This window comes from Choristoneura fumiferana, chromosome 19 (assembly GCF_025370935.1).
Source record: "Choristoneura fumiferana chromosome 19, NRCan_CFum_1, whole genome shotgun sequence".
In the NCBI taxonomy this organism is placed as follows: domain Eukaryota; kingdom Metazoa; phylum Arthropoda; class Insecta; order Lepidoptera; family Tortricidae; genus Choristoneura; species Choristoneura fumiferana.
In genome coordinates, this window is record NC_133490.1 from 11,709,082 (window position 1) to 11,736,965 (window position 27,884).

The 27,884-nt window shown below is 41.0% G+C and overlaps 1 protein-coding gene across 4 annotated transcripts; it reads left to right on the forward strand.

Annotated features, from left to right (window-relative positions):
* The first annotated feature begins 718 nt into the window (after positions 1-718).
* Positions 719-27,443, forward strand: GABA-B-R2 (gamma-aminobutyric acid type B receptor subunit 2). Of its 4 annotated transcripts, none has more exons than XM_074102872.1 (31): positions 719-904; positions 2,792-2,941; positions 5,702-5,805; positions 6,472-6,609; positions 7,253-7,420; positions 7,671-7,846; positions 10,986-11,160; positions 11,327-11,405; positions 11,543-11,697; positions 11,823-11,977; positions 12,308-12,454; positions 12,587-12,696; positions 13,043-13,069; positions 14,207-14,337; positions 14,976-15,098; positions 15,814-15,924; positions 16,437-16,565; positions 17,298-17,393; positions 17,865-18,050; positions 18,434-18,554; positions 19,031-19,121; positions 19,379-19,568; positions 19,919-20,086; positions 20,548-20,737; positions 21,082-21,183; positions 21,878-21,997; positions 22,613-22,741; positions 23,043-23,119; positions 24,077-24,157; positions 24,262-24,571; positions 26,121-27,443. In XM_074102872.1, the coding sequence occupies exons 2-31, from the start codon at positions 2,794-2,796 to the stop codon at positions 26,372-26,374; spliced, it is 4,191 nt and encodes a 1,396-aa protein (XP_073958973.1). In that variant the 5' UTR covers positions 719-904; positions 2,792-2,793; the 3' UTR covers positions 26,375-27,443. The 4 variants fall into 4 exon arrangements, with proteins under 4 accessions (XP_073958973.1, XP_073958974.1, XP_073958975.1 ...); XM_074102873.1 differs by having other exon boundaries at positions 23,046-23,119; XM_074102874.1 differs by having other exon boundaries at positions 19,379-19,559.
* Positions 27,444-27,884: the final 441 nt, after the last annotated feature.

Here is a 27,884-nt window from a genome sequence, read left to right on the forward strand (position 1 = left end):
CGTTGTGCGCTTGCGTGAATAAACTGAAAAATAGGGATGTGTCGATGCGAAATCGATAGAATATTTTATTAGTCAAGTAAATTAAGGAACTTTTGGTTTGGATGAGAGGGGTCAATCACGGATTAGTTTTATATAGAAAAAAAAAGCTTTCATTTGCATTCATTTGTTGTCTATAAACCTAATCAAGCCAGGATCGTCTCCGCTGGACGGAAGTCTTCGACAGTTAGGGTCTCCCCATATTTATCGACGCAGAATCGGCTTAAGCCAACGAATAACCGCTTTACGCAATAAGAGCGAAAAAAAACGTTGTTTCGCGGCGACCGAGCCAATCCACGTTAAGTATGCCTTTGGATGCAACACAACTGCATACACTATGTATTTGCTTACATTTGCTTAGGTACCACACTTTCCTTCACTGAGTCGTTACGCATAATAGAAGTGCCAATAGTATTTTTCGTTTTATCGATAATTCGCGATATGCACATCCCTACAGCAGCTACCCTCCCTCTATCGATCTGCAACGACAAAGCCTAATTTTGCCTGTTTGCTCTTTTCTTCCCACATCGAAATGTCTTAAATACAATCATAAACCCAATAAAACTAGACTCTATTTAGTGACTATACGGTTTTCTTCCAAATGTCAGTTCGCTGGATGAATGACTATTTAGATCGATAGCAAATCTTTTTCTTGCACACCGACACATACAATTATGAGTTTTACGCCCCGCAAAATAAATACTATTTCAGTTCATTGCATTTTAAATAGAGAATTCTAAAGGCTGGCTGAAAAGGTTTCAGCGAGATGTTTTTACTATGATATCTGCTTCGGTTGGCGCTCCGTAGAGTGGGCAGTGGGCAGCATGAGAGAGTGGGCTTAGTGGGCCTCTGAGAGAGCTTTCATTAGGTAAGTCATGTCCCAAATGAACATCCGGAAGACACCTTTATACCCTTCATACTTTCGCATTGTGAAGTGATACATACCTTATATGTTACGTGAATATCCGTGATTTGTGAAGTGGAATTCGTGCTGAAAAGAGTTGGTGAGATTTTCAGTGGAAGTGACTTGACCCTGACTTTGGCCTAAATTAGCCATCATTATTCATTATATCAGTCTTTACCCTTGGGATCGGTCGTGTGCCTAGGCCTGGCATTAGAATAAAATAATATGAATACTAGCTTTTGCCCACAGCTTCGCCCGCATGGAATTCGGTTATTCCATTCCATTAATTCGGTTCCCTCGGGAAGTTTGCATTTTTCCGTGATACAAAGTAACCTATGTCACTCTCTGGCCCATAAACTAGCTCTATGCCAAAAACCACGTCGATCCGTCGCTCCGTTTCGACGTGAAAGACAGGACAAACATACAAACACACTTTCGCATTTATAATATTAGTATGGATTTATTAAACACAAGTAGGCTTGCGTTTGGATCACAATCACGCCTGATGGTAAGCAAAAATGTGGGCTAAGATGGCTTGCCTAATAATACCATTCACCCTAGATTTCAACACAGATGCAGGCAGAATTCCACTCCTCATCTGTCCGGATAATCAAGGACGGTTTTAAATAACATTACAACACTTTCTTATAAAAATTGCTTGACATGGCACAAAAATAATCTTATACAAAAATTGAGTGAAAAATTAAATGAAATGATTTTATTTTGCCCGGACGAACTGCCACGTGATTTTAGAACCGCTGTGCCTCCGTTGTGTACTGACAAGTACGATTGCCCTGAGTCAGCTGTAAATTTGGATTTAAAAAATGTGTACTATTTGTACTCATTATACAAGTATTAGCAATAAATGATCGGTTCTGGCACTTCGCTGGTCGCTACCGCGGCACGCTCGCTCTACCTAACACTCCTCCTCGCTTCGCTCGTCGTTGTTCCTAACCAGGCTAGCAGTACCCTTAGTGTAAGTTTTCGGTTACAAAATACGTCTCGATCGCGTTCGCGTAAAATCTCAATTTGTATGGAAACACGATCATCGCAAACGTTCCGCTTGAGGCGCTGTTCGTGTTTCCATACAAATTGAGATTTTAACGCGAACGCGATTGAGACGTATTTTGTAACCGAAAACTTACACTTAGGGTACAGGGCTACCACGAAACTCGAAACTCGAAGTTCGTATCGTACCGTACCTCTCGCTCTCGTATAAGTGTTGGAGGGACCGCACGACACTAACTTCGAGTTTTGTATTTAGTAGCCCTGCTGCCTTAGTAGAATAGGTAGAAGCATCGAAATAAGGAACAGATCTATTTATTAGGTGACAGATCTATTATTTCGGTGATCGAATTTTGATGATCAAACTATAATCTAGGATACAGGTTTACATTAATCTGATGACTCATACTGTGCTCATACTTAGAGACAGTTTTGATTAATATGCTGACTAATATATTTCTTAGGGATAGATAATATTATAATTAGGGTACTTATCACAGTTTAGTGACAAATCTAAATTTAAGTGGCAGAAAATATAGTTCCCGTTTTTAATGCGCATTGTTACTAACACCTATAGACGGAGTCACTCGTACTTCGAAAAAAAGAATTATTATTATTATTATACACTAGCTGTTGCCCGCGGCTTCGCCCCCGACGTATTTTTTCTGTATTTTCTTCCATAAACACCTTCTCCTGGCAGAAACGATTACAACAATAAAAGAATTAGTGAAATCGGACCCGTCGTTCCCGAGTTTTATGCTTTGCAACACATTGATTCATTTTTATTTATATAGATAGATATATTGAGCACACAAACAGGTAAGTAATCCAGTTCGTCCTCCTCAGCGATGTGGTGGGCGCTGGTGCTGGCGCTGGCGCTGGCGCTGGCTGCGCGCGCGCAGAAGCCCAACCTGGACGCGATCCTCAACCGCCGCACCGACGTCTACATCGCTGGCTTCTTCCCCTTTGGCAAGGGCGTCGAGAACTCGCACACTGGTAACTATACTTTATGAACATTTTAGGTATATTCGAGCGATGCTCGGTATTTCTCTCCATGATTAAAAAACACGGAGATCCGGAGTCGGACGAGACTCATGGAGACGTAGGTGTGCATTGAGTCGATTGCAGGGAGGCAGCGCTAGTTTGCACCGCAGCCACCCCCTACAGCAGGCCTGTACCCTGCTGCCTACTAGAGTAGTATATAGGCATGGGCCTACATAGGCATATCATGGGACACTTGACGCCAATTGACCTAGTCCCAAACTAAGCAAAGGTACTATGGGTACTAGGTAACGGATACACATACTTATATAGATAAATACACACTTAAATAGGTACCATCAGCCAAAAAAGTGGTCTATCAATTTTAGAACAAGTTCCTATCAAATGAATATGTCGCTAAAGTCGGACTTTCAAGTTGACAGACATGTCTAATGGCAATGTCATTATTGTTTTGTGACATGCAAACGATTATCAGCTTTAGGGTGGTACACCACATATTTGGCTGATGGTACATATTAAACATCCAAGACCCGAGAACAAACATTCGTATTATTCACACAAATATCTGCCCCGGCCGGGAATCGAACCCGGGACCTCAAGCTTCGTAGTCAGGTTCTCTACCACTTGGCCATCCAGTCGTCAAAGTAGTAGTAGTGTAGTCCTTGGTAGTAGTAGCCGAAAGAAAATGGCAATGGACGAGTCACATGCCGCGCCAGGGACCACTAGGGAATAGTGCTTGAGTGGAGACCTAGAATAGAAATGTTGGTAAACCACTCACACGATGGACTGATAATCTGGTCATGATTGCTGGAAAGGAGTGGATGAGAAGACGCAAGACAGAAGACCAAGAGAAATTGCGTGCACTGCTGGAGGTCTACACCTAGTATTGGATGACATAAGAAGCTAAGAAGTCTCTTTATCAGCAGGAAATCGTCGTCTGTTGAACAAAGGCCTTCTCCTTAGAACGCCACAATGAACGACAGCTTACCATTTGTAATACCGATTGCCCGCTCCACCTAGTGGTCCTCGCATCGCTGCGCGTCTTCCGTTTGGTTCCCAATGGTTTGTTCGTCCGTTCGGTTTGTTAAATCTTCGAGTGGCGACCACGAACCGGAAGAGGAAACGTTGGCAGGCCTCCCATTAGGAGATTTGCGGGCAGCGTGGACGCAAGTAACCTAGTGAGTTGTAGTTCATTATGGCGTTCTAAGGAGAAGGCTTTTGCTCCTGCTGATAAAGAGACTTCTACTGATGATGAGATGATGAATGATGATAATGGTTTGTTACTTTGTTCTGTTCTAAGGTGCGCTAATACCTGCCCAAAAACTTGGCGAATATTTTGATTTTATATTTACAGTGAATCTCCATATAAAATTGTGGCATAAATACCATAAATAATTCAGTGATTGATACATATCGTGAGGTTCAAATAGCATGGAAATCGAAACTCTTACTTTTATCGGTTTTCCATAATATTTATAGGCACCTATAAAGGGAGGGACGCTTACACATCCAATATCACAGGTTATTGACATTGCGTTAAGTATGTACTCGTATATCTCAGTTTCTATTCCTATTTTAGTTTCTCAGTCCTTGCAAATGAACTTTATTTCTTCACAGGCTGCATTTAATGCTCTACATTTTTGTGATAAATGTTAAAATCACTGGAGCTATAGAAACCGAGATAATCGCGAAAAACTTTTTGACATTTGACCTTGATTTACTTACGACGTGGACTGTGACGCGGACACAAGATTTACGAGTATGATTATGAGACTTTTGAGAAAACATTTTGGACACGAGTTTCTATCATTCCGAGATTTACCCCTTCTCATTCCTTAAGTGACTTGGATTATTATATTTTAATCTCCCACGCAAAAAGAGGGGTGTTGTAAGTTTGACTGGTATGCGTGTCTGTCTGTCTGTGTGTCTGTCTGTGCACTGTAGCTCTTAAGCGGGTGGATCGATTTGAATGCAGTTTTTTTTTATTTGAAAGCAGGTTTTTTACTTACAAGGTTTTTTATCCTGTTTGTCGTTGTTGTTGTGTAGGGTCTTTACTTACAACTTAATGCCATAACAATAAAGTCAATTAATGTACAGGCAGGACTAATATTTGACGCTATCTGTATAGATATTTATGCCCTCGACTGTACAGTCAACATAAACTACAATCAGCAAAAAAAGCTTTAAAAAACATAACTGTTAACTTTTTTCACTTCTTTCTTACATCCGCCAGAGCTGCGCTGCGGGATAAAGCGCCGTATTTTACGCACTACTTTTCGGGTTCCGTAGCCAAAATGGCAAAAACGACACCCTTATAATTTCTTCATGTGTTGTCTGTCTGTCCGTCCGCGGCTTTGCTCAGAGACTATCAGTGCTAGAAAATTGTAATTTTGCACGGATATATGTAGCAACCCTGCCGAAAAAATGGTACAAAAAATTTTTTAGGTTACCTCCCCTAGACGTAAAGTTGGTTTTTTTTTTCTCATCCAACCCTATGGGGTGGGGTATCGTTGCGGGGATGTGAACACTTTTCCTGTGAAATTTTTCAATTCAGTGATCTATTTACAAAATATTCAACTTTGAAGTGCAAATTTACATAAACTCCAAGCGGAAGATTCCACATAAAATGCAAAATTCTTAGAAAAATATGACCTACTTGATTTTTCGTAACGGCTACGGAATCCTATGTTGGGCGTGTCCAACACGCTCTTGCCCGTGTCAGTGTCACTGATGGTCCCGTGAACTCTGCCGTAGGGCGCGGCGTGATGCCGAGCGTGAAGCTGGCGCTGGACCACGTGAACGAGCACGACTCCGTGCTGCGAAACTACCGGCTGCACATGTGGTGGAACGACACTGAGGTATGAATGAACTATCTATTAAGACTATCCTAGACTTCATATTTACATTTGAAATTTACCACGAGCTTTACGGTGAAGGAAAACATCGTGAGGAAACCTGCACAAAGCTGCGAAGCAATTCAATGGTGTGTGTGAAGTTCCCAATCTGCACTGGGCCCGCGTGGGAACTACTGCCCAAGCCCTCTCATTCTGAGGGGATGCCTGTGGCCTGCAACGAGCTACTTTCCTTAAAATAAATCTAATTAGTCCATAAAAAGCTAAAAAAACTTTTTTTTTTAAAGAAGCTTGCCCGTTCCACTGGCGACCATAGGGCTGGCTCTTTCCTCGGTCAACGTAGACGCAGCCAGGAAACGCATACAAGGAAACGCAGCCAGCCTTATGGGTACCGTGCCCAATAGCAGTCACTTGGGTGATATTTGTAAATATAGATTTTTTAGGATTAGAGTAAGTTAGTTTTTGTACACCTGGGGGGCTACTACAAAATCCGAAAATCGAAGTTCGTATCGTACCGTCCCTCTCACTCTCGTATTAAATAATATAAGCGTCAGGGAGACGGCAAGATACGAAGTCGGAATTTGGCATTTCGTAGTTCTGTTCTCTGGATCTGGTTCGTGGCTCTGTTTACCACTGTGGAAGTACAAGTCCAACTTTGGTTATTCTCCACAGTGCAACGCGGCCGTCGGTGTGAAGTCATTCTTCGACATGATGCACTCCGGGCCGCACAAGCTGATGCTGTTTGGAGCAGCCTGCACCCACGTCACCGACCCCATCGCTAAGGCATCCAAGCACTGGCATCTCACACAGGTTTGAAGTCCATACTTAAAATGTAGTGAATAGTTCCTATCGTGAAAATTCGGTTCTAGGCCTGCCAACGCTTCGTCTTCCGGTTCGTGGTCGCCACTCGAAACCTTCCCCCCCCGAGCGAGCAGCCGGTTGATGTAAGTGATCTAAGGGGGAGGCCTTTGTTCAGCAATGGACGTCTTCCAGCTGATGATGATGATGATGGCTATGTACTTCCGAATGCTACTGACGTGTCTATGAATATTTGACACAACGAAGCGTTCATAAATATCTGATACGGCTCTATTTTCAGCGCCGGTATAGGACGTGTCAGATATTTCTGCACGGTCCGCTGTGGCAGATTTTAATGCATGTACTTGTAGTCACCTGCCTAATGTACAGTTGGCCAGGGACTTGCGGCTCAGGTAGGCAGTACCACGCCACTTGCACCCATCGGTAGCCGTAACTCTCACGCTGGCATCAGCCCATTGCCAATTCAACTTGCATATTCTTCGAGTTATGTAGACTATGTCATCCAGTATGTTCTACGGCGTGCATTGAATCGGCAGCAGGGTGGACAGCGCTAGTGCTGGTGATGCGCTTCTGCGGTGCAAACTACAACTGCCTACCCTGAAGTCGACCCAATACGCCAATGAATATTCCCCAGCTATCCTACGCGGACACCCACCCGATGTTCACGAAGGAGGCGTTTCCCAACTTCTTCCGCATCGTGCCGTCGGAGAACGCCTTCAACATCCCGCGCATCCGGCTGCTGCAGCACTTCAACTGGACCAGAGTCGGGACCATCTACCAGAACGAACCACGATATGCTCTGGTAAGGGTTTACTTTAGCACAGAATTAAAAATAGTCCTTTTTTTTGGGGGTTGAGTCGGCTTAGGAGCCAAAAAAGAGTTCTTGCTTTTGTTTACTTAAATTGTTTTTGGCTGTTTTTAATTTTATATAAAGTACTTTATGGGAATGGGGCGTGGGACTGAGAGACTTCCCAACTTAGAAAGTAAGTGCCCAGACAGTGCCGAACTCTCATCGTTAACTGGTTATTCATTTATTTTATCCCTGTTTCCAGGCGCACAACCGTCTCATCTCCGACCTGGACATCCACGGCATCGAGATCCTGGAGCAGCAGAGCTTCGCCACCGAGGTCAAGTCAGCGCTCGCCAAGCTCAAGGAAAAGGACATTCGCATCATCCTGGGGAACTTCAACGAGACCTGGGCTGTGGAGATCTTCTGCGAGGCTTACAAGTAATTAGACACTAAATCGAAAAGAGAAGAGCTCTAGATAATATAGATGTAAAGAAAACTCATACTCGTGTGGTAACTTTCTTTAAGGAGGTTTTATTTTGCCACGTTGTTTATGGCTTTTGAAATCTCCCAACCGACAGTCAGTGTCATTGACAGTTGAGACATTTCATTTATAATATGATAATATGAGAGAGGGTAAGAAGCGATATTTTATTATTAAAGATTCTCTAATTATAATAAAGAAATATGGAATAAGGGCTTTAATTGTTGTTTCTTACGTTTTTACAGGTGAGTCAATCTTTTGTTTACTGTTAGTAAAATTCGTGGAATGTTTGTACCTACCCATTATGCTTAAATAAAATCTTACGTTTTTACAGAGAAACGCAATTAAGTCTTTGTTGATTATATCCTGGCTTTTGAAGCACAGAAGAATATAACATTATTATAAAACAACATTTTCTGCAAATATTTCAAGAAACATGGAAAAATTGAGGTTTGATTTTACTGTGAAACCAGCAACAGATGGAAAATCAAATATCATTTGCATATCGTCAATAGCAACACCTAATGGACAAGTTTTTGGCATACCAGTGGAGTACCAACCTGCTAATCACCATCAAGTAATCTTGAATACTCCAAACTACGTCAAGGTAAGAAAATCATTAAATAAGAGATATCAAACAAGGAAAATATGGATAACTATGACAGATGATATATCAAAAGCATATTTGGATGAAGAAGACAACTTGCAATTTAATGATATGTATCTAGAAGAGATTTCGGAGCAAACAAATAGTTCAGAATGCATGCAGCGTGGCTCAAATCAAACATTGGAAAAATTATTGGAAAAATTGCTTGAAGAAAAAGAAAAAAAGTCAGAAACTCAAAATTTGGGAAAAATTTCAAAAGATTTCATGATTGAGAAGTTTACGGTATACTCAGATCATAAACCACTAGAGAATATGAATATCAAGGCTAGAACAGATGAGGAACTAGGTGATTTAACATATTATTTATCCCAATATAATTTTAAAATTCAATATAACCCAGGAAAATCAAATCAAGAAGCAGATTGTTTAAGCAGAAATCCAGTTCTGGAACCTTATGAAAATTGTGATGACTTTATAAAAGTAGTGAATTTAATAAACTTAGAAGATATAAAAAACGACCAATCAAATCTAAACTTACAAAATAGCAAAACAAAAGTTCTGTTCGAAAATGAAATTTACTACAAAAGAATTAAGACAAGAAAAAAATCATACTATCAGAAGACCTTAGCAAAGTTTTAATGAAAGATGTCCATGATTTTTACTGCCACATTGGGAGAACTCAGATGGCAAATAAGATAACACCATTCTACACAGCAAAGAATATCACGGCGAACATTAAGAAAATTTGTGAGGAATGTGAAATTTGTATAAAAAATAAGTCAAGGAGAAAGCCAAAATATGGTTAATGTCACATTTAGGTCCAGCAACACATCCGTTTCAAATTGTATCTATTGATACCGTCGGAGGCTTCGGAGGATCACGATCAACAAAAAATACTTACATATACTAGTTGATCATTTCACAAGATACGCTTATATTCTCACATCGAAAAACCAAAGCTCCAGTGATTTCATTAAACTAATAAAAAATGTAACAGAAAGCTACAACATTGATATGGTATTAACAGATCAATACCCTGGCATTAATTCAAAGAATTTAAAGAATTTCTGAACAAGAGACACATAAGAATAGTTTTCACAGCTGTTGATGCACCATTTTCTAATGGGCTTAATGAAAGGCTTAATCAAACTTTAGTCAATAAGATCCGATGTAAAATAAATGAAAGTGATAAAAAAATAGCGTGGACAACAATTGCACAGAATTGTGTAGCAAAATATAACGAAACAGAACATACTGTTACGAAATTTGCTCCAAAATATCTTTTGGAAGGCGAAAATGTAAATATTATACCACCAGAATTAAAATTAAGATGTACACAAGAAGATCTAAGAAGGGACAGAAAATTAGCTTTTAAAAACACAATTAATTCGCACAACTACAATAAGAAAAAGTTCGACCTACGTAGGGAAGAACATAAGTTGGAAGTGGGAGACAGAGTCTATGTGGAAAATGGAAACCGTCTAAATAGGAAGAAATTGGATGAATTACGAGTTGGACCATACAAAATTCTGAAGAAAATTTCCAATTCAATCTATGAAGTTGATACCGGACACAAGAAAGCAGAGTCAAATCTTTACCACATTACAAAACTGTCTCCAATGTCGGTTATGAAATGAACAATTGCCTACAATTGTTTTCTCTAAGGGGGGAGATGTAAAGAAAACTCATACTCGTGTGGTAACTTTTCTTTAAGGAGGTTTTATTTTGCCACGTTGTTTATGGCTTTTGAAATCTCCCAACCGACAGTCAGTGTCATTGACAGTTGAGACATTTCATTTATAATATGATAATATGAGAGAGGGTAAGAAGCGATATTTTAATATTAAAGATTCCCTAATTATAATAAAGAAATATGGAATAAGGGCTTTAAATGTTGTTTCTTACGTTTTACAGGTGAGTCAATCTTTTGTTTACTGTTAGTAAAATTCGTGGAATGTTTGTACCTACCCATTATGCTTAAATAAAATCTTACGTTTTTACAGAGAAACGCAATTAAGTCTTTGTTTGATTATATCCTGGCTTTTGAAGCACAGAAGAATATAACATTATTATATAGATTTGTGTCTTTTCTGATGTTCCTTGTATCGACTCCTAGTGCCATCTGGTGGGCAAATATAGAAACGCCAACATCGTGCATCCCGCCATCCCGAAGTAGGTAACTCAACTCTGAGCATAAATGTAACTTCCAACGCTCTTTCTTCGTACTTCGGTTCCCAGACATAATAATATCCCTGATCTTAGCTATGCGCAAAGTACACAAAAAGGTCCGCTAAGAACTGGCAAACAACAACTCGGGCGTGTGCACGGATTGGCTTGGAGCGGCGTACTTGTTTCATCATCTAATAGAGCATTGCTGCGTGACTCTGCTCTATTAAAATACTTATGCCAGTTATGCCGCTCCAAGCTAAGCCGTGCACTCGCGCGAGTTAGGCCCTCAAGAAGCTCTCATCCAACGATTCCTTCCACAGACTGGAGATGTACGGGCGTGCGTATACCTGGCTACTCCTGGGCACGTACAACCCCAAGTGGTGGCGGCGACGCGCGCCCTGCTCCAAGCGGGACCTCACCACGGCCCTCGACACGGCCATCCTCACTGACCTGCTGCCACTGTCCACTACTGGGGAGACCACTGTCTCCGGGATCGTAAGAACTTGTATTTTGCTTTCCTTGTTTAGGGCACCATAGTCTTACAGGGAATCCCCTTTTTTTCGCTTATAATTACGAGGAAAGTTTTAAAAATCCACCAATGCCGCCGATTTTGCGATTGCCACAAGAGAAGTATAAATTCATTGATTTTTTTCTGTTATAGACAGCAAAAGACTATCAAGTTGAATATGATCGGAGAAGAGGCATCGAATATTCTAGATTCCACGGCTACACTTACGATGGTGAGTAAAATGATGGAAGCTTTTGTACCCTCAATTTTTCCCTCAAAATTGGCTGGTAATTAGTAATTACATAAGTAGAGCTTTATGGTATGTAATAGGACCTTGAAAATCTGAATACTTTTACCTTAATCTTTCAGGCATCTGGGCAATGGCTCTGGCTATTCAGACGGTGGCGCAGCGTGTAAAACTCCGGCACAAAGAGAAGACGGTCCAAGACTTCCGCTATCGGGACAAGGAATGGGAACAGTTGTTTCTCGATGCACTGAGCAATGTTACTTTTGAGGGGGTTACAGTGAGTATCCTGTTTGTTTCATAGTTCAGCCACACCAGTATTGCGTTTCTAACCCCCATGCAAGTATTCAGGGCATTTTTGTGATGTCTCAATGAAGAACTGAGTTTATTCATCACCATTTCCAGGGTCCGGTGCGATTCTACGAGAACGAGCGGAAGGCGTCGATCCTGCTAAAGCAGTTCCAGGGAGATGAAGTGGGAGAGATCAAAGTGGGCGAGTACTGCGCCGAGAGAGACCACCTCGACCTCGCTAACGGACAGATGTTCAAGTGGTTCGGGAAGTTAGTATTCTTCTTTAGTTCCTGAAACATCACCATTATCATTCGCATTTCGAATTGTGATATCTGCTGCTTTTATTTGTTCAGTGGGTTCTTTCTAAAATTCGTTTAACGAACGTTGCCACATTTTATACATACATATCCCTTGACTTGTATTTGGGTTGACTATTTCGTTGGATGATAGTAGATATGGAGTAAATCCAATGATGACGATGCTGTAGTTCATCATTAGCACCAAAAATTTAAGGAACATAATTTACTTTGATCCTGCAAACGCAACTTAGTTTGAGATGAAATTTTTCATGCATGTCATTTCCCTGGGAAATTTTGCAGGAATCCACCCAAAGACCGCACACTGCTGCTGATCGAGCACACGCAAGTCAACATCACGATCTACTCGTTCCTCGTGTCCTGCTCCGTCCTGGGCATCATCATCGCCACCGCTTTCCTCGCAATGAACATCCATTACAGGAACCAAAGGTACGTTCGAAAGAAGCTGGTAAAGTGGGAGAGTTGAGTATTGTAGTTGTGTAGAAACATCAGCAACGAATGTGGCTTTTAAAGAATGATCCAGTTAAAGATAAGCAATATCAACACTACTAATATTCCTAGGTATATCAAGATGTCGTCCCCACACCTGAACAACCTGATCATCATCGGCTGTATGCTGACCTACACCAGCGTCATCTTCCTGGGGCTAGACTCCAGCCTCAGCAGCATAGGTATGTACTATAACACCCATCGCGCTCCGTACTGTCAATCCTATCGCAGTGTCATTAATATCTGTGTCTTCTCTTCAACTATTTCGGAAACAAGGTAACTTCATATAAAATCACCACATCTTTCAATTTTCCACTATACTTAATTCTATCATGCTTTGAAGAATCATTTCTTAGAAGCTAGTTTAGACGGCTGATATGAAGCTTCGCTTCTGAGAAACGTTCTTCACCCTTATCGAACAGGACGACGATGATGGTAAAATGATTTGCTAAATTGAGCACTGTCGACGGCATGAGGCACGCACCGGCGGGCGAGTCACCTGATCTCATCATCTTCATTAATTCTTAGGTCTTTCTCAGGAATCCCAGCGTGGAGGTAACGACAGCTTGCTCCCACCCCAGCTTGAGCTTCAACCCCGGGCGATGTGGATGCCGTTAACCAAATTTTGGGAACTCTAACCCCACCCCGACTATTAGATTAGAATTTTCATTCTGAGAAAGACCTAGGTCGTTTTTCTAGGTCGAGGAATCGTCAGCATGTTTCCAAGTTTTGGTTTCATTTTCCTTTACTGCGAAGCTTTTGTCGGTTGGTGGTATGTGAACTGTTGTATTTGTAGCTTTATTGACTAGTGCTTGGTTTCTTGTCTTGTTCTGCTTCCATATACGATTTCTTTAACGCTATATTTTATCATATTCTTTGCATACGTCAAGTCTTGCGACGTCTTGAGCAACTACTCTGATTTTGTCACATATTTGGCTCATGATCACTTCTGAGCATGTTGGGATTGTCTTCGGAACGATAACCAACTTTGAACTACTGTATTGGATGTACATAGTTTCCAAGAGGAATAACATGGTAGCGACCTTGGATGTGCGTGTGAAAATTCCAGATTATTATGTACGTTACATATTATATATTAAAGTGAAGGCTTACGAACGAATATTGTCTTATGGTAGGTAACACCCAGCTCAACGTTATATTGACGTTATACTAAATATTTACTTAATAATATTTCAGGAAATACAGTCGCGCTTCAAAATAACTCAATCCCTTTACTGTCGCAGAAAGCGAATTGCGACGGTTGGAAACGTTGACGGGCGAGTAGTACGGCAAGCGTTTTTTCTATTCATTGAATAACGTGTGCATCAGGTTATCACTGTATGGCTTATGTACGGTGTGATCGTTTAGGCTACGCAATGAACAGAGAAATCGCTCACCTCGAGTCAGTGACAGTGACTTACTAAAGGGGTTAGGCCACTTTCGAGTTAGTACACTGTACGTTGTCACATTAACAGCATCTATCTCTTTTACATGCTATCACCATGAGACAATATTCTGCTGCTGCACTCTCCTTGCCATCCCTTTTCACAACGAGCTTATCACACGGCATTAGTACAAGCAACATTATGCAATATCCGTTGCATCAGCTTTATCTCGTTATGAATGGGGCCAGGAGTTGCAGCATGCCTTCCTTCCAACCCTGGGCCTGCCTGACCACCCCTCTGCCCGCAGCCGCGTTCCCGTACATCTGCACGGCGCGCGCTTGGCTCCTGATGGCAGGCTTCAGCCTGGCCTTCGGAGCCATGTTCTCCAAGACCTGGAGGGTGCATTCCATCTTCACCGATGTGAAGCTCAACAAAAAGGTAATGTCACTGAGTACAACGTATGCCGTGAAGGGGAAAGACTAGCTTTAAAATATTTAAATAAAAACTCTTATTAGCGTTGACATCTATATCTATATGTACATTACGTCGATGCTTATTAGCCACTATGAGTTTTTGCGTTTTTTGCTTTAGTCTTCTTAAGACCCATATTCAGCAAATAAAGTAATTATTATTTATTATTATTATTATTAAGCTCACTAACCACGTCTCTTTTATTCTCTTGTGCAATACGTCTCACTGTTGGGCACAGGCTTCTTCTAAGAATGGCCGTGTCATCATCATCATCATCATCATCCCAGTCTATAAACGTCCCACTACTGAGCACAGGCCTCTTACAGTGCCTGTGTTAGGACGTCCCACTCTTCCTTTGCTTGGGTGGTAGGTACTTGTAGGAATGTAGAGGTAGGTGTACAGTGGGTCAGCCAGGTTCATAACATAACTTAAGTAATCTTACATCTAGAAGCTTATCAGTAACTTGTAAAAGTAACACATTACACATTTAATTCTTTTAGGTATAGGTAATTAGAAAATAAATGAAGTAAGTAAAGTCCACGTGTGTGTGTGTGTGTGTGTGTGTGTGTGTAAATCGCAAACTTATCATTCGTGTCTCCTTGCAGGTGATCAAGGATTACCAGTTGTTCATGGTGGTAGGGGTGTTGCTGTGCGTGGACTTCGCTATCATGATCACTTGGCAGGTGTCAGACCCGTTCTACCGCGCCACCAAGCAGATGGACCCAGTGGTGAGTCTCACAGCGGTTTACCATCAGAACATCAGACCGGCATATACAACGACTCCTCATCTGGCATAATCTTGTTTGCCCGAAACTCACTTAGCACCGCATGAACTTTTTAGCAGAATAATTATTTCGCATAAAATGTACTTGACATGAGAGTCATTTTGCATAGGACTCATTAGGTATGCATGAAAGAGCGGCCATACCGCTGCTTAAAAACCGGTGATGGTACGGAATCGCAATGACGCATCGTATTGCGGCACGTCACTGCGATTCCGTATTTTTAGCAGCGGTGTGGAGAGCATGCGGTAAAAACGGTGCGTCACTGCGTTTCCGTACCGCCACTGTTTTAAGCAGCGGTGTGGCCGTTCCTTAATTTCGCGTGATGAAATCATCTCACCTTTTTTCCCGAAAAAAACCCACAAACGAATTGCTCACAGGAAAGTAGGTTAGGTTAGAACTGTGACCTTACAAAGAAACGAGCTGGCACCAGCAAAGTAGGTTAGATTAGGTTACAACTGCGACCACACACTGAACTTACACCCTTACTCACATGACCAAGGTGTTAGGCCAAACAATAAAATGCGATATGAGTTTCGGTGAAATGATAATTATGCCAAACGATACTACGCGAATTACGCAATTCGAGATTATGCCAAAACAAATTATGCAATAAAAGGTAGAACCAAAGTTTTTCACAATTTACAAATGTCAATTACAGCCTCATCCGTCCAGTGAAGACATCGAGATAGTCCAAGAGAACGAGTACTGCCAATCGGAGCAGATGTCAATCTTTATTGGAGTCATCTACGCGTATAAGGGCCTGCTATTGGTAAGACGTTGGCAACCGCGACCGGCGACCGCGACGCACGACCGCGACCGATGGCCTTCTAAAGCGCGGGTGTTACCAAACACATTCTCCATATCTTTCTACTTCTACTTCTACCCTCATGCAAAAGTGACAGGAGGAAGTGATGAAACCTATTGTGATTCGGAGAGCTTTAAATAGTAAGGCCGCGTAGTAGTAGTAAGTTCGCGTGACCCAGTGTTTAGTATGAACTTAGTACTTAGAGCGACGTCGCTTGTAACTATTTATCATCATCATCATCATTAACCTTCCCTCAGAATAGGAGGGCTTGGGCCGTAGTTCCCATGTGGGCCCAGTGTGAACTGGGAACTTCACACACACCATTGAATTACTTCGCAGTTTTGTGGAGGTTCGCTCTCGATGTTTTCCTTTACCGTATAGCTCGTGGAAGCTGCATAAAAAGTCTTCTGGAGTACTAGCGACTCTTCAGCATTAATGGCTACTGCTTTTACTATAACACTTTGTTCTTCCTTTAGGTCTTCGGCGCGTTCTTGGCTTGGGAGACGAGATCAGTTTCCATTCCGGCGCTGAACGACTCCAAACACATCGGTCTGTCTGTTTACAACGTCCTCATTGTGTGCATCACTGGAGCGCCTCTTGCCCTCGTAAGTATTATCAACTCTTATAACTTCTTCTTCTTTATCTTCTTTATTAGCCTGTAATGTCCCACTGCTGGGCAAAGGCCTCTTATAACACTTCATAATATATGAAAGAGATCTGATTGCACACCTTTTGCCCGCGGTATTAACTAAGAGATTCAGCAGTTGAATTGGAATTCCGTAATTTTAGTAAAAGGAATTTTCAAATTTACGCTGTATGATGAAACAAATCATCCTTACAAGTTTTTGTCTCTATCTTTAGCGAGATTTCGGGATTTTACTTGTATGTATATATCTTGTAAACTAGTTGTAAACCCACCTGTTGTAAACTAGTCCTTCCTTCTTTCTGTAAAAAAGGTTGCCTGGAAGAGATCGCTCTTAAGCGATAAGGCCGCCTATTGCTCACCTTGTATTTTTTTTCTCTGTGTATCTGTTTTCTGTATCGCTTACTATGTCTGGTGTACAATAAAGTCTTTGTATTGTATTGTATTGTATCTTGATCCAGTGGGAATATTAGGATGAAAAGCAGCTCATGTGTTATTCCAGATATCCAGTTACCTGCACGTGAAAATTTGTCTAAATGCGTTTTAGCGTTAAATAGTAACAAACACACAGACGTGCTCAACCACACTCGCACCACTACAACTACTTACCTCTGAAGATCTTTCGAAATTCAAACTGCCGTACTGTTTCCAACGTTCTCGTGACGCCTGAAGCGTCTCAATTTTATATTTTCAGGTATTGGCAGACCACAAAGATGCCCTCTTCGTTCTCATAGCCATTTTCATCATCTTCTGCACAACTACCACACTTTGTTTAGTTTTCGTCCCAAAAGTAAGTATTAATGGTATTATAGGTACATTTATGAATTTGTCCATGCTGTGCCTGGTTTAAGGCTCTGTTTCCACCAGAGTTGTGGGTGGATATTGCGCTCAAGATATTGCGTTTCGAGGAATGGTTTTTCATTAACCAATAGAAACGCTTCATTTACCTCGCCTCGCTGCGCTCAGCTGTTTCCACCAGAGAGGTGCTTTGCGAGGATTATAGATTGAAAAATAAAATTAGAATGCACAATAGAATGGTTGCCTGGCAGAGATCGCTCTGAAGCGACAAGGCCGCCTATTGCTTACCTTGTAATTGTCTCTCTGCGTACCTGTTATTCTGTATCGCTTATTATTTCTGGTGTACTATAAAGAGTCATTGTATTGAATTGTAGAAACTACATTGCACCTACACATACAAACAAGCCCCATTGCATTTAATACCCTCTCTCACTTCGCTCGTTTATGAATCAAAACCTTCCAGCTGCTAGAGCTACGCCGCAACGGTCAGCCGGGCACGGCACCATCCCGCATTCGGGCCACGCTGCGGCCGGCCTCCACGCACGAGTGCCGCTCCCCGGGCCCGGAGCTGGAACGCAAGTTGAAGGAACTCCGCCAGTACAACAACCGGTACCGGCGGACGCTGCAAGCCAAGGAAAATGAACTGCAAGTGAGTGAACGAGAACAATGTCACGTCCCAGATAACTGCTGTTAGCGGCTGTCAAGGAATGGTCTTCATTTTCTTCTTCTGTTTAGGCTACGTTTCTATCAGAGATGTGAGAGGATGTGTATGTGTTGCGAAGAATGTATTTTTCATGAACCAAAAACTTTTATTTTGATTGACATTAAGTTTAAAATTAATATATTCAAAATTTTAACTCGGTCTTTCGATATTACTGCCCCATGATGCTAGCTTACTGTACTAGTGGACATAGATCGCGCTCTATTCTAACTCTATTCTTTCTCTCTCAAGTAGCTACTTGATGGTGTCCTGCTACTCAGACACAGCATTTGAGCAATTTAAATCATGCCCATCAATCTTCTGCGTTCCAGATGCTGCTTAGCAAGTTAGGCAGCGACGCTGGTTCAGAGTCATCCACGACCAAGGACTCCAGGTCTCCGGCCACTCAGAGGACCAAGCTGCCACTGCCTAAAGAAAACATCAGTCATCCAGGTAACCCTTAGCATCTGTTAAAACTCTCACCAGTATCGTAACCAGTAACTAGTATTGGTTCATGACAAACACATCCTCGCATGTCTCTGGTGGAAACGCAGCCTTAGCTGAACTGGGTAATGATGGTAATGAGGTAGACAGATTATTAAGAGAAGTCTCTTCGTTCCTTTCTCCATACAAACGTAGTCCCGGTCTCATTTGAAAACTAGGCAACAAATATAGATGAAATTTTGTAAGTATGGACTAGACGTAATTATCTATGCCTGTGTTATTTCAGATTTTCATATAAATGTGTAATGTCAGAATTACAGGAGCTCAAAAGTAGACAAAAAAAAGATGACAACTTTGCACGAGAATTACAGACTAATAAAGCATTTTTACAAAAATCGAAAAAACCACAGGCATAGAAAATACTAGATTTGGTTTCTGACTTCACTGAGTTAAGTAATAAATATTTTGATTGTTATTTTATACAGAAACCAGTGATATAACATCAGTCTGCAGCCTGAGCGCTTCAGCAGGGGCGGAGGCAGAATACATTAATCTGCAGAATCAGGCAAACGAAAAGTAAGCAAATTAACTAGCTCATTTTTATTTGTAATGTATGAAAGGTACAACTAAAAAAGAAAAAATATATTAGATGATAGATTCCGCATCTACATCTCGAGTGATGAAAATATACGAATACCAGTACTAAGCAGGTTAATCAGATGATATAATTTTCAACTAGTGAAGATTGACATTCAGCTCAGGATATTTCTCTTTGTCATGCGGATTTCAGGGTTCAGCAATTTAAGTCATCAATTACGCATGTATGTTCACAGAGAGAGACAAAAACCATCAGCTCCTCCAGAGCCTATCAAGGAAATACCAAAGGAGCCAAAGAAAGAGCAGACGAAGAATGTTTCCTTCAAGAACCATTTGGACTACACCAGCCCACCTTCTTCGAAAGCTGTCCCGGAGAAAGACCAGCTTGCTAAGCTGCCTTACGGATGGACGGCCGAGGTGAGAATGGTGAGAAAATACTTTGAAATTAAAAAAAATATATAAAGAAACCTTCCCTAAAAATAACCGCAAAGTGAGAACCAACTGAAATAAAATTTAAATTTATCCCTGCGTTATAATTATCCAAATGCTTGCTAAAAATTTGCCCTGTTCTTCATTTTTAATGCATGTTTTTCTTCATCCTACTCAATCACACATCAACCATAATTTACAACCAACATTATAAACATAACATCTCAGCATATCAACTGCATCATTAAACCTGACAAGAAACTCTTTCAATACAAACTCACTTACGCCTACATTTTTTCTGATCAAACTCCACCTTCATAGCATGAGATAGCATGCTTTTTGAACAGGAACCTCCCGAGCCTGTCCCCAAGTCCTCACTGAAACAGGAGCCAGTAAAAGCTGAAGCCAAGACCATCCCAGCTCTGAAGTCCAGCGACACCAGCACTGCCAAGTCCATGCCAACGAAAGTACAAGAACCACTGTACACTAAAGCTGCTACACCAAAGATAAACAAGGTATGCATAGGATCTTTAACCCTTCATGTATTAAACCTGATCTACATTAGTTACCATGAACTTATACAAAATGAGAAAAAAAACGCTTCCGTTGTTCGAATTTTTAAGACTCATTTGGTCACTCAAGACGATTGGGAAATAAGTTCTTCGGTAACTGTCAAAGGATGTTTGGTCAAACGAAGTTTTTGGAAATCAAATTATGATCACAGTTGGATGGCGTCACAGTTGATTAAAAGGAATTATTAGTAATGTCGGATAACAAAGAAGAAATATTACGAAACTTGATAGTTTCTTGAACTAGAGGATCATCATTCATCGTATTCAGCTTACAATGTGTAGACACAAATATTGTTTTCAGTTAGAAATTGGTTTTTAAACCAAGGCTAATTCATGAGGTGGAACACCAAAAGTTTTCAAAATACACAATTATTCATCAAACACTTTGGCCAAATTCTTCACAGACACCAGAGCTTCAGAAAAAACAAGTCAAGCCTCAAGAGTCTACAAAAACGACTCCATCTCGCGACGTGAAAGCTCGTGGGCACCGGCGCATGTCCAGTGTTAGTGGAGCCCTGCTTACGGACCTGATGCACGTGTCAGTAGACCAGGACGATCTGGAACCACCACCTGGCATGGAGAGGAAGGTTATTGGTAAGCACTTAAGTTACAGCAATTTAAAAAGCAACTCGTCACGATGGCAGAAGTGGAAAAACCAAACTATTGACCAACAAGTCTGCGGGATGCTGGTGGTAGTAAAAACCTAGTTTAGATGAAGACAGTGTTGGCTGTCAGTCAGCGTTGGCTTGTTATTTTTATTACTCAACTCGGGCATTTATTTAAATAAGTACATCCCCAGGCATAACATTTATACCTTGAGAGATTTCTCACTATTCATGCCACCCCTGCACTGTGGTGCACCTACTTAACTGCACCAAAACGTTTTTCGAGTATTTTTACATTCAATCCACAAGTGATGGGTACTTATAATATTTTAGGGCAAGAGCGGGATCCTCCAGTGCCTCCAAAGCCGAAGCAAGAGGTTGAGGACATACTGGATATAGATGCCGACTATTCTACAGCAGAGCGACGGAAAGCAAGTAAGGACTTCTGATCAGGAAGACAGGAAGTTAATTTTTAATATTCTGGTTTTTATTCAATAACACCTCCCCATACTTTATCGCGGAATCGGCTTAAAGGAGCGGCCACACCGCTGCTTAAAATACGCAAACGGTGCGGAATCGCAGTGATGTGCTGTAAACGTCAGGACTTTACCGCGTGCTCTCCACCAAAAGTCGTGACGTTTACGGCACGTCACTGCGATTCCGCACCGTTAGCGTATTTTGAGCAGTGGTGTGGAGGGCATGCGATAAAAACGGTGTGCATACGATGCGTCACTGCGATTCCGTACCGTCACTGATTTTTAAGCAGATTTACTCCTTTACCCGATTAAAAACGCTTTATGTCCAGGCAAGAGATAAAAAGATGTCGATAAGCGAAACGACGTGTATCGACGAAGACGTATTTTTAATCATATTGAGGGGAAATATACTGTTTTTGGTCGGCTGAAGCCGATTAAGCTTTGGACAGATGGTGGGATCCGGACTTTTGTAGTAACCTGCCATAGTGGAGCGTCAAATATCTGACACGTCCCACCAGCTTTAGAAATAGCATCCTATCAGACGTTTATGCATGTCAGATATTGGTGCTGGTGACTATATGATTACTTATAACATTGTTTTACAAAGCGAGTTTTAAATAAAAAGTTCTCAACTCCTCTGTATATTTTAATAGGTCAAAGAAGAGACTCCGAAAGGAGAAAGAAGGAGTTCATAGTGGTGCAAAGCGATTTGTGGGATACCAATACATTCCAGTATACATGTCAGAAGTCCCCTCCGGCTAAGCCTGAAACAGGTTGGTATTCGAGATTTTTAGTGTTCAAAACAAAGACAGCGACGACGGGATGGACTGGACTTCTTGGAGGACTGCCCCTTGTATGCAGTGGACAGAGAGCAGTGGATGTATCGGGTGAGGCTTTGCTCAACTGCGGGACAGAAAAGAATACTTAGGCTAACAACGATTCCGGTCGCGCCGGGCGTGTTTCGAACTGCACCACGTCGTCTCAACCAACCCAACCGAAAACATTAATCGCTTGCATAGAACGACATCGAAGTCGACTCCAAACGAGGATTCAAATTAGTAGGATAGACATAAAAAAGATGTTGTACTTACATTAGACATGGAAATACTAGGGAAGGATCGAGCCGTATAGAGCTCACCCACTTGGGACGACCGAGAGGATGTAGACCAGTTGGTCGTCCCAAGTATCAGCGGTGAGGTCCTGGAAGACCTTTTGGATCTCGGGATCAAAGGCTGGCAAGAGCTGGTCCAAGATAGTCAGGCATAGTATAGTCAGGTGTTATAGGTAAACAGGTAACCGTATCCTCGCTCCGTTAAATGCAAATAAAGAAGTTTGAAGTTAACGTTGTAGACGTGTTTCTAAATTATCAATTGTTTCTTTGTCTGCAGGGCATCACCACTCGCCAATGCAGAGGAGTGTTTCAGAGAAAAGTAGACAGCAGTCGTCACCACACCATCACAGGGAAGTGGACAATAAGAGCTTAGAAAGGAGAGCTTCTAATGCTTCTATTAATTATGGTAAGAAATAAAGCTTCTCTACAATCTATGATAATCAAGTACGGTCTACGGCCTCTCAAGGATCGCGGGCTTAAACCTTCGCTTGGGCCTCTGAGTTTTTTGATCTTCCTCTGCGAAATAACATTAGAAATATACGACGACCTTTACGGTGAAGGAAAACATCGTTAGGAACCCCGCAAACCTACGAAACAATTCAATGATATCTGGAAAGTTCCTAATCCTCCCAAGTCCTCTCATTCAGAGAGGAGGCTTGTGCCCAGCATTATGTAAATTTCCGCATTTTTAATCTGTCTTTGTTTAGCAGGAGTAACGAGAGGGAGTACGCCCGAAGGTTATCGGGAAGCCGAAACGCTCAGAATGACTGACAGGATTTCTAAGGTAACATTTTGTTATGGTTCCGCACCTCAAAAGTCAAAACGAAACCGGATCACGTGCGTGTGTGTTTGTCTATCACACACAGCCAATTGTTCAATATTTATACCTGCACCTTCTGTCGGTGCTATTCACTGTCCCAGTAGTCGCCATCTCTATTTTTTATGTCATTTGCAATAGATGTGTGACAGTAGGGTGTCATCTATTAGACATCATGTCAACCATTAGAACTTACTGTTGGTTGTATTCTACGTTTGAAAACTTATTCCATCGGGTTAGTCTCACTTCGTCTAACGGCCCGCGCTCCATCTTGCCGGAATTACTATGCCCGCCTACGTAATGCTATGCGGCTGACCGCACAGTTTTAGCGCGCCATCTCTTTCTCAAGCGATACTTTGAAGAGGTACCGCATTCTACAACCGTGCGGTTAACAGCATAGTGCGTACGTAGCCTATCCTAGAACTCAGCGCCGGTCCTGGGGTAGAGCAAGAAGAGCTCAGTCTAGGCGCCAGATGGCGAAGGGCGCGCCATTTTCCAGGTTCCAGTGCAAAATATAATTTTGACGACACTTTTTGAGAGACGCAGAAGCGGTGTAGACAATCTCGCTCTACGCTTGATCAAGGGCTAGTGCACTGCCTGTACTGCAGGGCTACTACGAAACTCGAAGTTCGTGTCGTGCGGTCCCTCTGACACTTATACTATTTAATACGAGAGCGAGAGGGACGGTACGATACGAGCTTCGAGTTTCGAGTTTCGTAGTAGCCCTGCAGGAACTGTTACATATACGTTTGTTATTGAAAATAACGGTCACAGGTCATTAGATCCACCCGGCACCCGATCAGCACCGCCTCGCCGTGAGCCGCACCGCCTCGACAACGAGTGGACGCCGAACGACGAGGCGGTGCGGTGCTTGCTGCATGGTCGGGTGCCTAATGAGCTGTGACCTTAAAATTTGTGTTATAGCGCCGAGGATCGGAATTCCCTCAGCCGGTCAGCACATCCCCTCTACAGAGCCAGAGTAAAAGGCGGCAGTCTTCTGCTCAGGTAAGTGTGTCAGTCAGTAGGTATAAATGGACCGGAAGGATCATAGTCTACGCAAGCGAAGCTGCGGTTAATTAAACGCTAGTTGTAAATAATTTCGTTCACAGGTAAGAAGTTACCAAGAAGAAAAGCAAGAAAAACAAGAAAAGCAAGAGAAGCAAGACAGGCAAGAGAAAGAAACGCCGAGGAGACACGACGAACCGCGGAAAGCGCCGGAGGATGACGAGTGGAGACCCGATCCCGACACGATACGAGTGGCGAAGTCCCAGGACTCCCCGGCGAAGAGGCTGAGGCATGAAGCTGAGCCTCTGAAGAGAGCAAAGGGGGTGGGGGACTCGCCGAGACTGACGCAGGCGCACGTGCCGCGGCCTGACCACCACAAGAGCAGCCCTAATGTTGCCTCGAGGCATAAATCGGGTAAGTTTTTACGCCACAAAACGTTGCATTAATAAAAACTCATTTGCGGAACCCATCTAACAAATCGTCCTCTCAGAAAATCCAGCCATCCCATCCTATACACATCCCATTTTGGGCGCAGGCCACCTCTCAGAATAATGGGTCGTATCAGAAAATATTGGATTCGTATATTTTCATTTATGAATTACACAAAATAATTATATAACGTTGGCCTTTGCAAAGCAGTGGGACATAATATATATAGGCTACTTAAAAAAAATTAAAACGATATAGCTACTGAAAATGCGACACCTTTTAGCATGGCGTCACGCTTGCGTCACGGGCTCCTATTCTCGAACTTTGATGCGCTTGATCTTGTTACTTTCTGACAATCTTGAGAGAATAATGTTTATTTAGTTTTTGTCCAGGATAATAATCTAAATTTACCACTAAAGTAAGGGGTACCTAGAAGTCCCAGGGGGTCCGCAGAAAATCCTATACTTAAAAAAATTATTTCGGGGGGTGGATCCCGGGATTTGCCTTTGAAATGAATATGATTAAGATCGCTGCTTTAAGTGTTTCTTTTTTTAGGTACTCACCCCTAAAACACTGTATACCAAGAGTACCTGGGCATTTCTTATTCTTACGTTTTTTTGCGTCAGTTGTAAGAATTGATTCGAGTATATTTTTTAGGAAAATCAGTAAACTGTATATTAATTCACTTAGCAATTACATCTAGTATTATTTTTACATATAATTTTTGACACAAAATATAAAAATATTTAAAAAAAAACTTTCTAGTCCAAAATGTCACGGACCGTGTAGTGTGAGATTGGCGGAATTTGAAATAAAATGTTTTTTTTTTCGAAGAAATGTTATGTTATTTTGTTGTGTCTATGTAGTGTGTTGGTATCTCGTATTTTTTTTTTCATTTATTTGAAAAAAAGGACAACCTTAACGCGTCAACGCCGTGTACGAGTTATGAACCTAAAGACCAAGGTCACGTTATTATTTAAAACATAATTATGTAGGTGTAGTTTAAGATGGTTGTCTTTTAGGTTATACCGAACACGTTTCAAATTGTCACGACCATGGTATGATAAAAATGTCACCGCCGTGGATTTTTTGAGTACATGGTCGTGACATATATAATGCGTGGTTGTGACATTAAATTTCATTTGAATTACACTGTGGATTTGTTATTATGCTTAGTTATATTGTTATACATATATGCATATAATTTTTAAAATTATACCTTTTAAGGTTTACGATTTTCCGCTAATCTGATTTTGTAGATGTCACGAAAGAACAAAACTACGGAATAAAAACAGCCACATTCAGTAATGTCACGACCCAGGCACCATCTGTCACAACCGTAACGTGTTTATGTACCTATTTTTTTTGCTTCCTGAGGGCATTAAGCTTGTCCATATACATAAAAAATATGCTATTGGTATATACTTTTAATGTACAATCGTAATAAATTGTAAAAAAAACTTTTATTTTTTTGGGCTATCTGAAAATTATTTAAGAAATGCCCACTTGTCTGAAGGGAGTGTTGTTTTCTCAGGTTTATCAAATAAACGAGAGGACCGCAAGTCTGCCCCCTACGGCCGAACGGACTCCAAACGTCAAGACTCGGTGGAGCAAAGAAAAATGTATACAGCCAGTTCCGAATCAGAGCTGTTCGAGTGTGCCATCCTTCCCATATTCCACAAACTGCTTACGGAGAGACATAAAAGCCAACCCCATGGTCTCAACCTCAGTTATGGCGTTAGTTGTCCGAATATCTCAATAAAATGTGACATAGTTGAATATTTGTAGCTTTTAGTCTATCTGACGTTATTGTAAGATAGAAGGACGGGCAATGTTTTTTTAACGAACGATCGGTTGTTGTTAATTTTAAGTTTAGATAGGTATATAAGTATATTTTTTTTTAAGTTTGAAAGGTATTCCTATCTCATACTTAATGTCAATTGTCATAGAGCCAAAGACTTTAAGCTTCAGACTTACTAACACATTCATAGCTTTAAATCCATATTCGAAATAATAAATGTGAATGTGTTGAACCCTTCATCATTTTAGAACATCTCACTACGGAACTCTGCGTAAACTTTTTTGACAGTTGTAAATGTTACCACACTTTCGAACCTCACTGATTGGTAGATTGTAGTAGAATACCAGTCAAAATTATTTTAAAATCTCTTGACTTGTCACAATAATAAAAGCCCAGTTTTCAAGTTAAGTATTTTGACAGTAAAAAAAAGTTTTTTTATATGTCATGTTGATACTTTTTTTTACACTAAACTGTTGTGATGTAATCCATATGCAATAAAACATTGTTATAGTTTTCCTACACCTAAAAATGATGTTCTAGACTTAATTATAAAAATAGTGTGCCTCGTCAATGTATTTTAAATGCAATAACGAATAAAAATAGAGTGAATAAACAAAACGCTTTAACAGCTGTGAAGTACATTCTTTCTAATTTTATTAATACTTTCTAGTGTTGTTAGCATCTTGTATTGCTCTTTGTCCGCTCATTATATAATTATAAAAAGTATTATGATTGAATAGTTCTTGTAATTAGCAGAATTGGTTCAAATTTGTTGAAATTTCTTGATAACATAATAAATTAATGTTAAAGTAAGTGGTTAAATTTTTCAACGACAAGTTCGCTCACGGGTTTAGAGTAAAATGTAAATCAAGTGTTGTTAATTCTTTAACATCGAATATTATAATTGTGTAAAATACGTTCGCACAAAATTATTTTACAACTCGACGCACAGTTTTCAATTAAAAGGAACCTTTTATCTATTAGGGTAATCCTGAAAGGTAGACATAGTTTAGTGCTCAGTTTTTAGCCTTGTCTCATTCTTCCGTACTAAAAGGGATAGAGAAGGAACACGTACTAAGTTTACCTTTCCGAAATCAGTTGTGATATTCCTAGTCGCATTAGTAATAATGATTTGACTAAATTCATTTCCCAGTGCAAAATTGTTTTTTCAAATTGTTGTTAATGGTCTGGCATTGTTTCATGTATATGTGCACGTAAATAAAGACTTAATAGGTATAAGATTTTAAAGTATGTATTGTAATTATTGTAAATTGTAAGATATTAAATAATTTGACTATAAAATTTGTTTTATTTTTGCTAATATTTTTCGTTTTAGCTCATTTCAGTAAAGCTTTTCTACTTCTAATCTAATGACAGTTTAAAGGGGTTTCATAATTCAAGCTTTGCTTGGTCAGTTGGTGTCAATTGTCCCATATAAAAAAAAACCTGCTAAAAACTTTACCTTTCTCAGTTACAAATTTCATCATTTTTATTTGA

What these genes read in the sequence shown, in the direction of transcription:
- GABA-B-R2 (XM_074102872.1), top strand. Translation starts at nt 2,794, where the DNA reads ATGTGGTGGGCGCTGGTGCTGGCGCTGGCGCTGGCGCTGGCTGCGCGC. An exon ending in ATGTGAAGCTCAACAAAAAG is followed by an intron (nt 14,338 to 14,975) that starts GTAATGTCACTG and finishes GTCTCCTTGCAG; the next exon opens with GTGATCAAGGATTACCAGTT. An exon ending in CGTATAAGGGCCTGCTATTG is followed by an intron (nt 15,925 to 16,436) that starts GTAAGACGTTGG and finishes TTCTTCCTTTAG; the next exon opens with GTCTTCGGCGCGTTCTTGGC.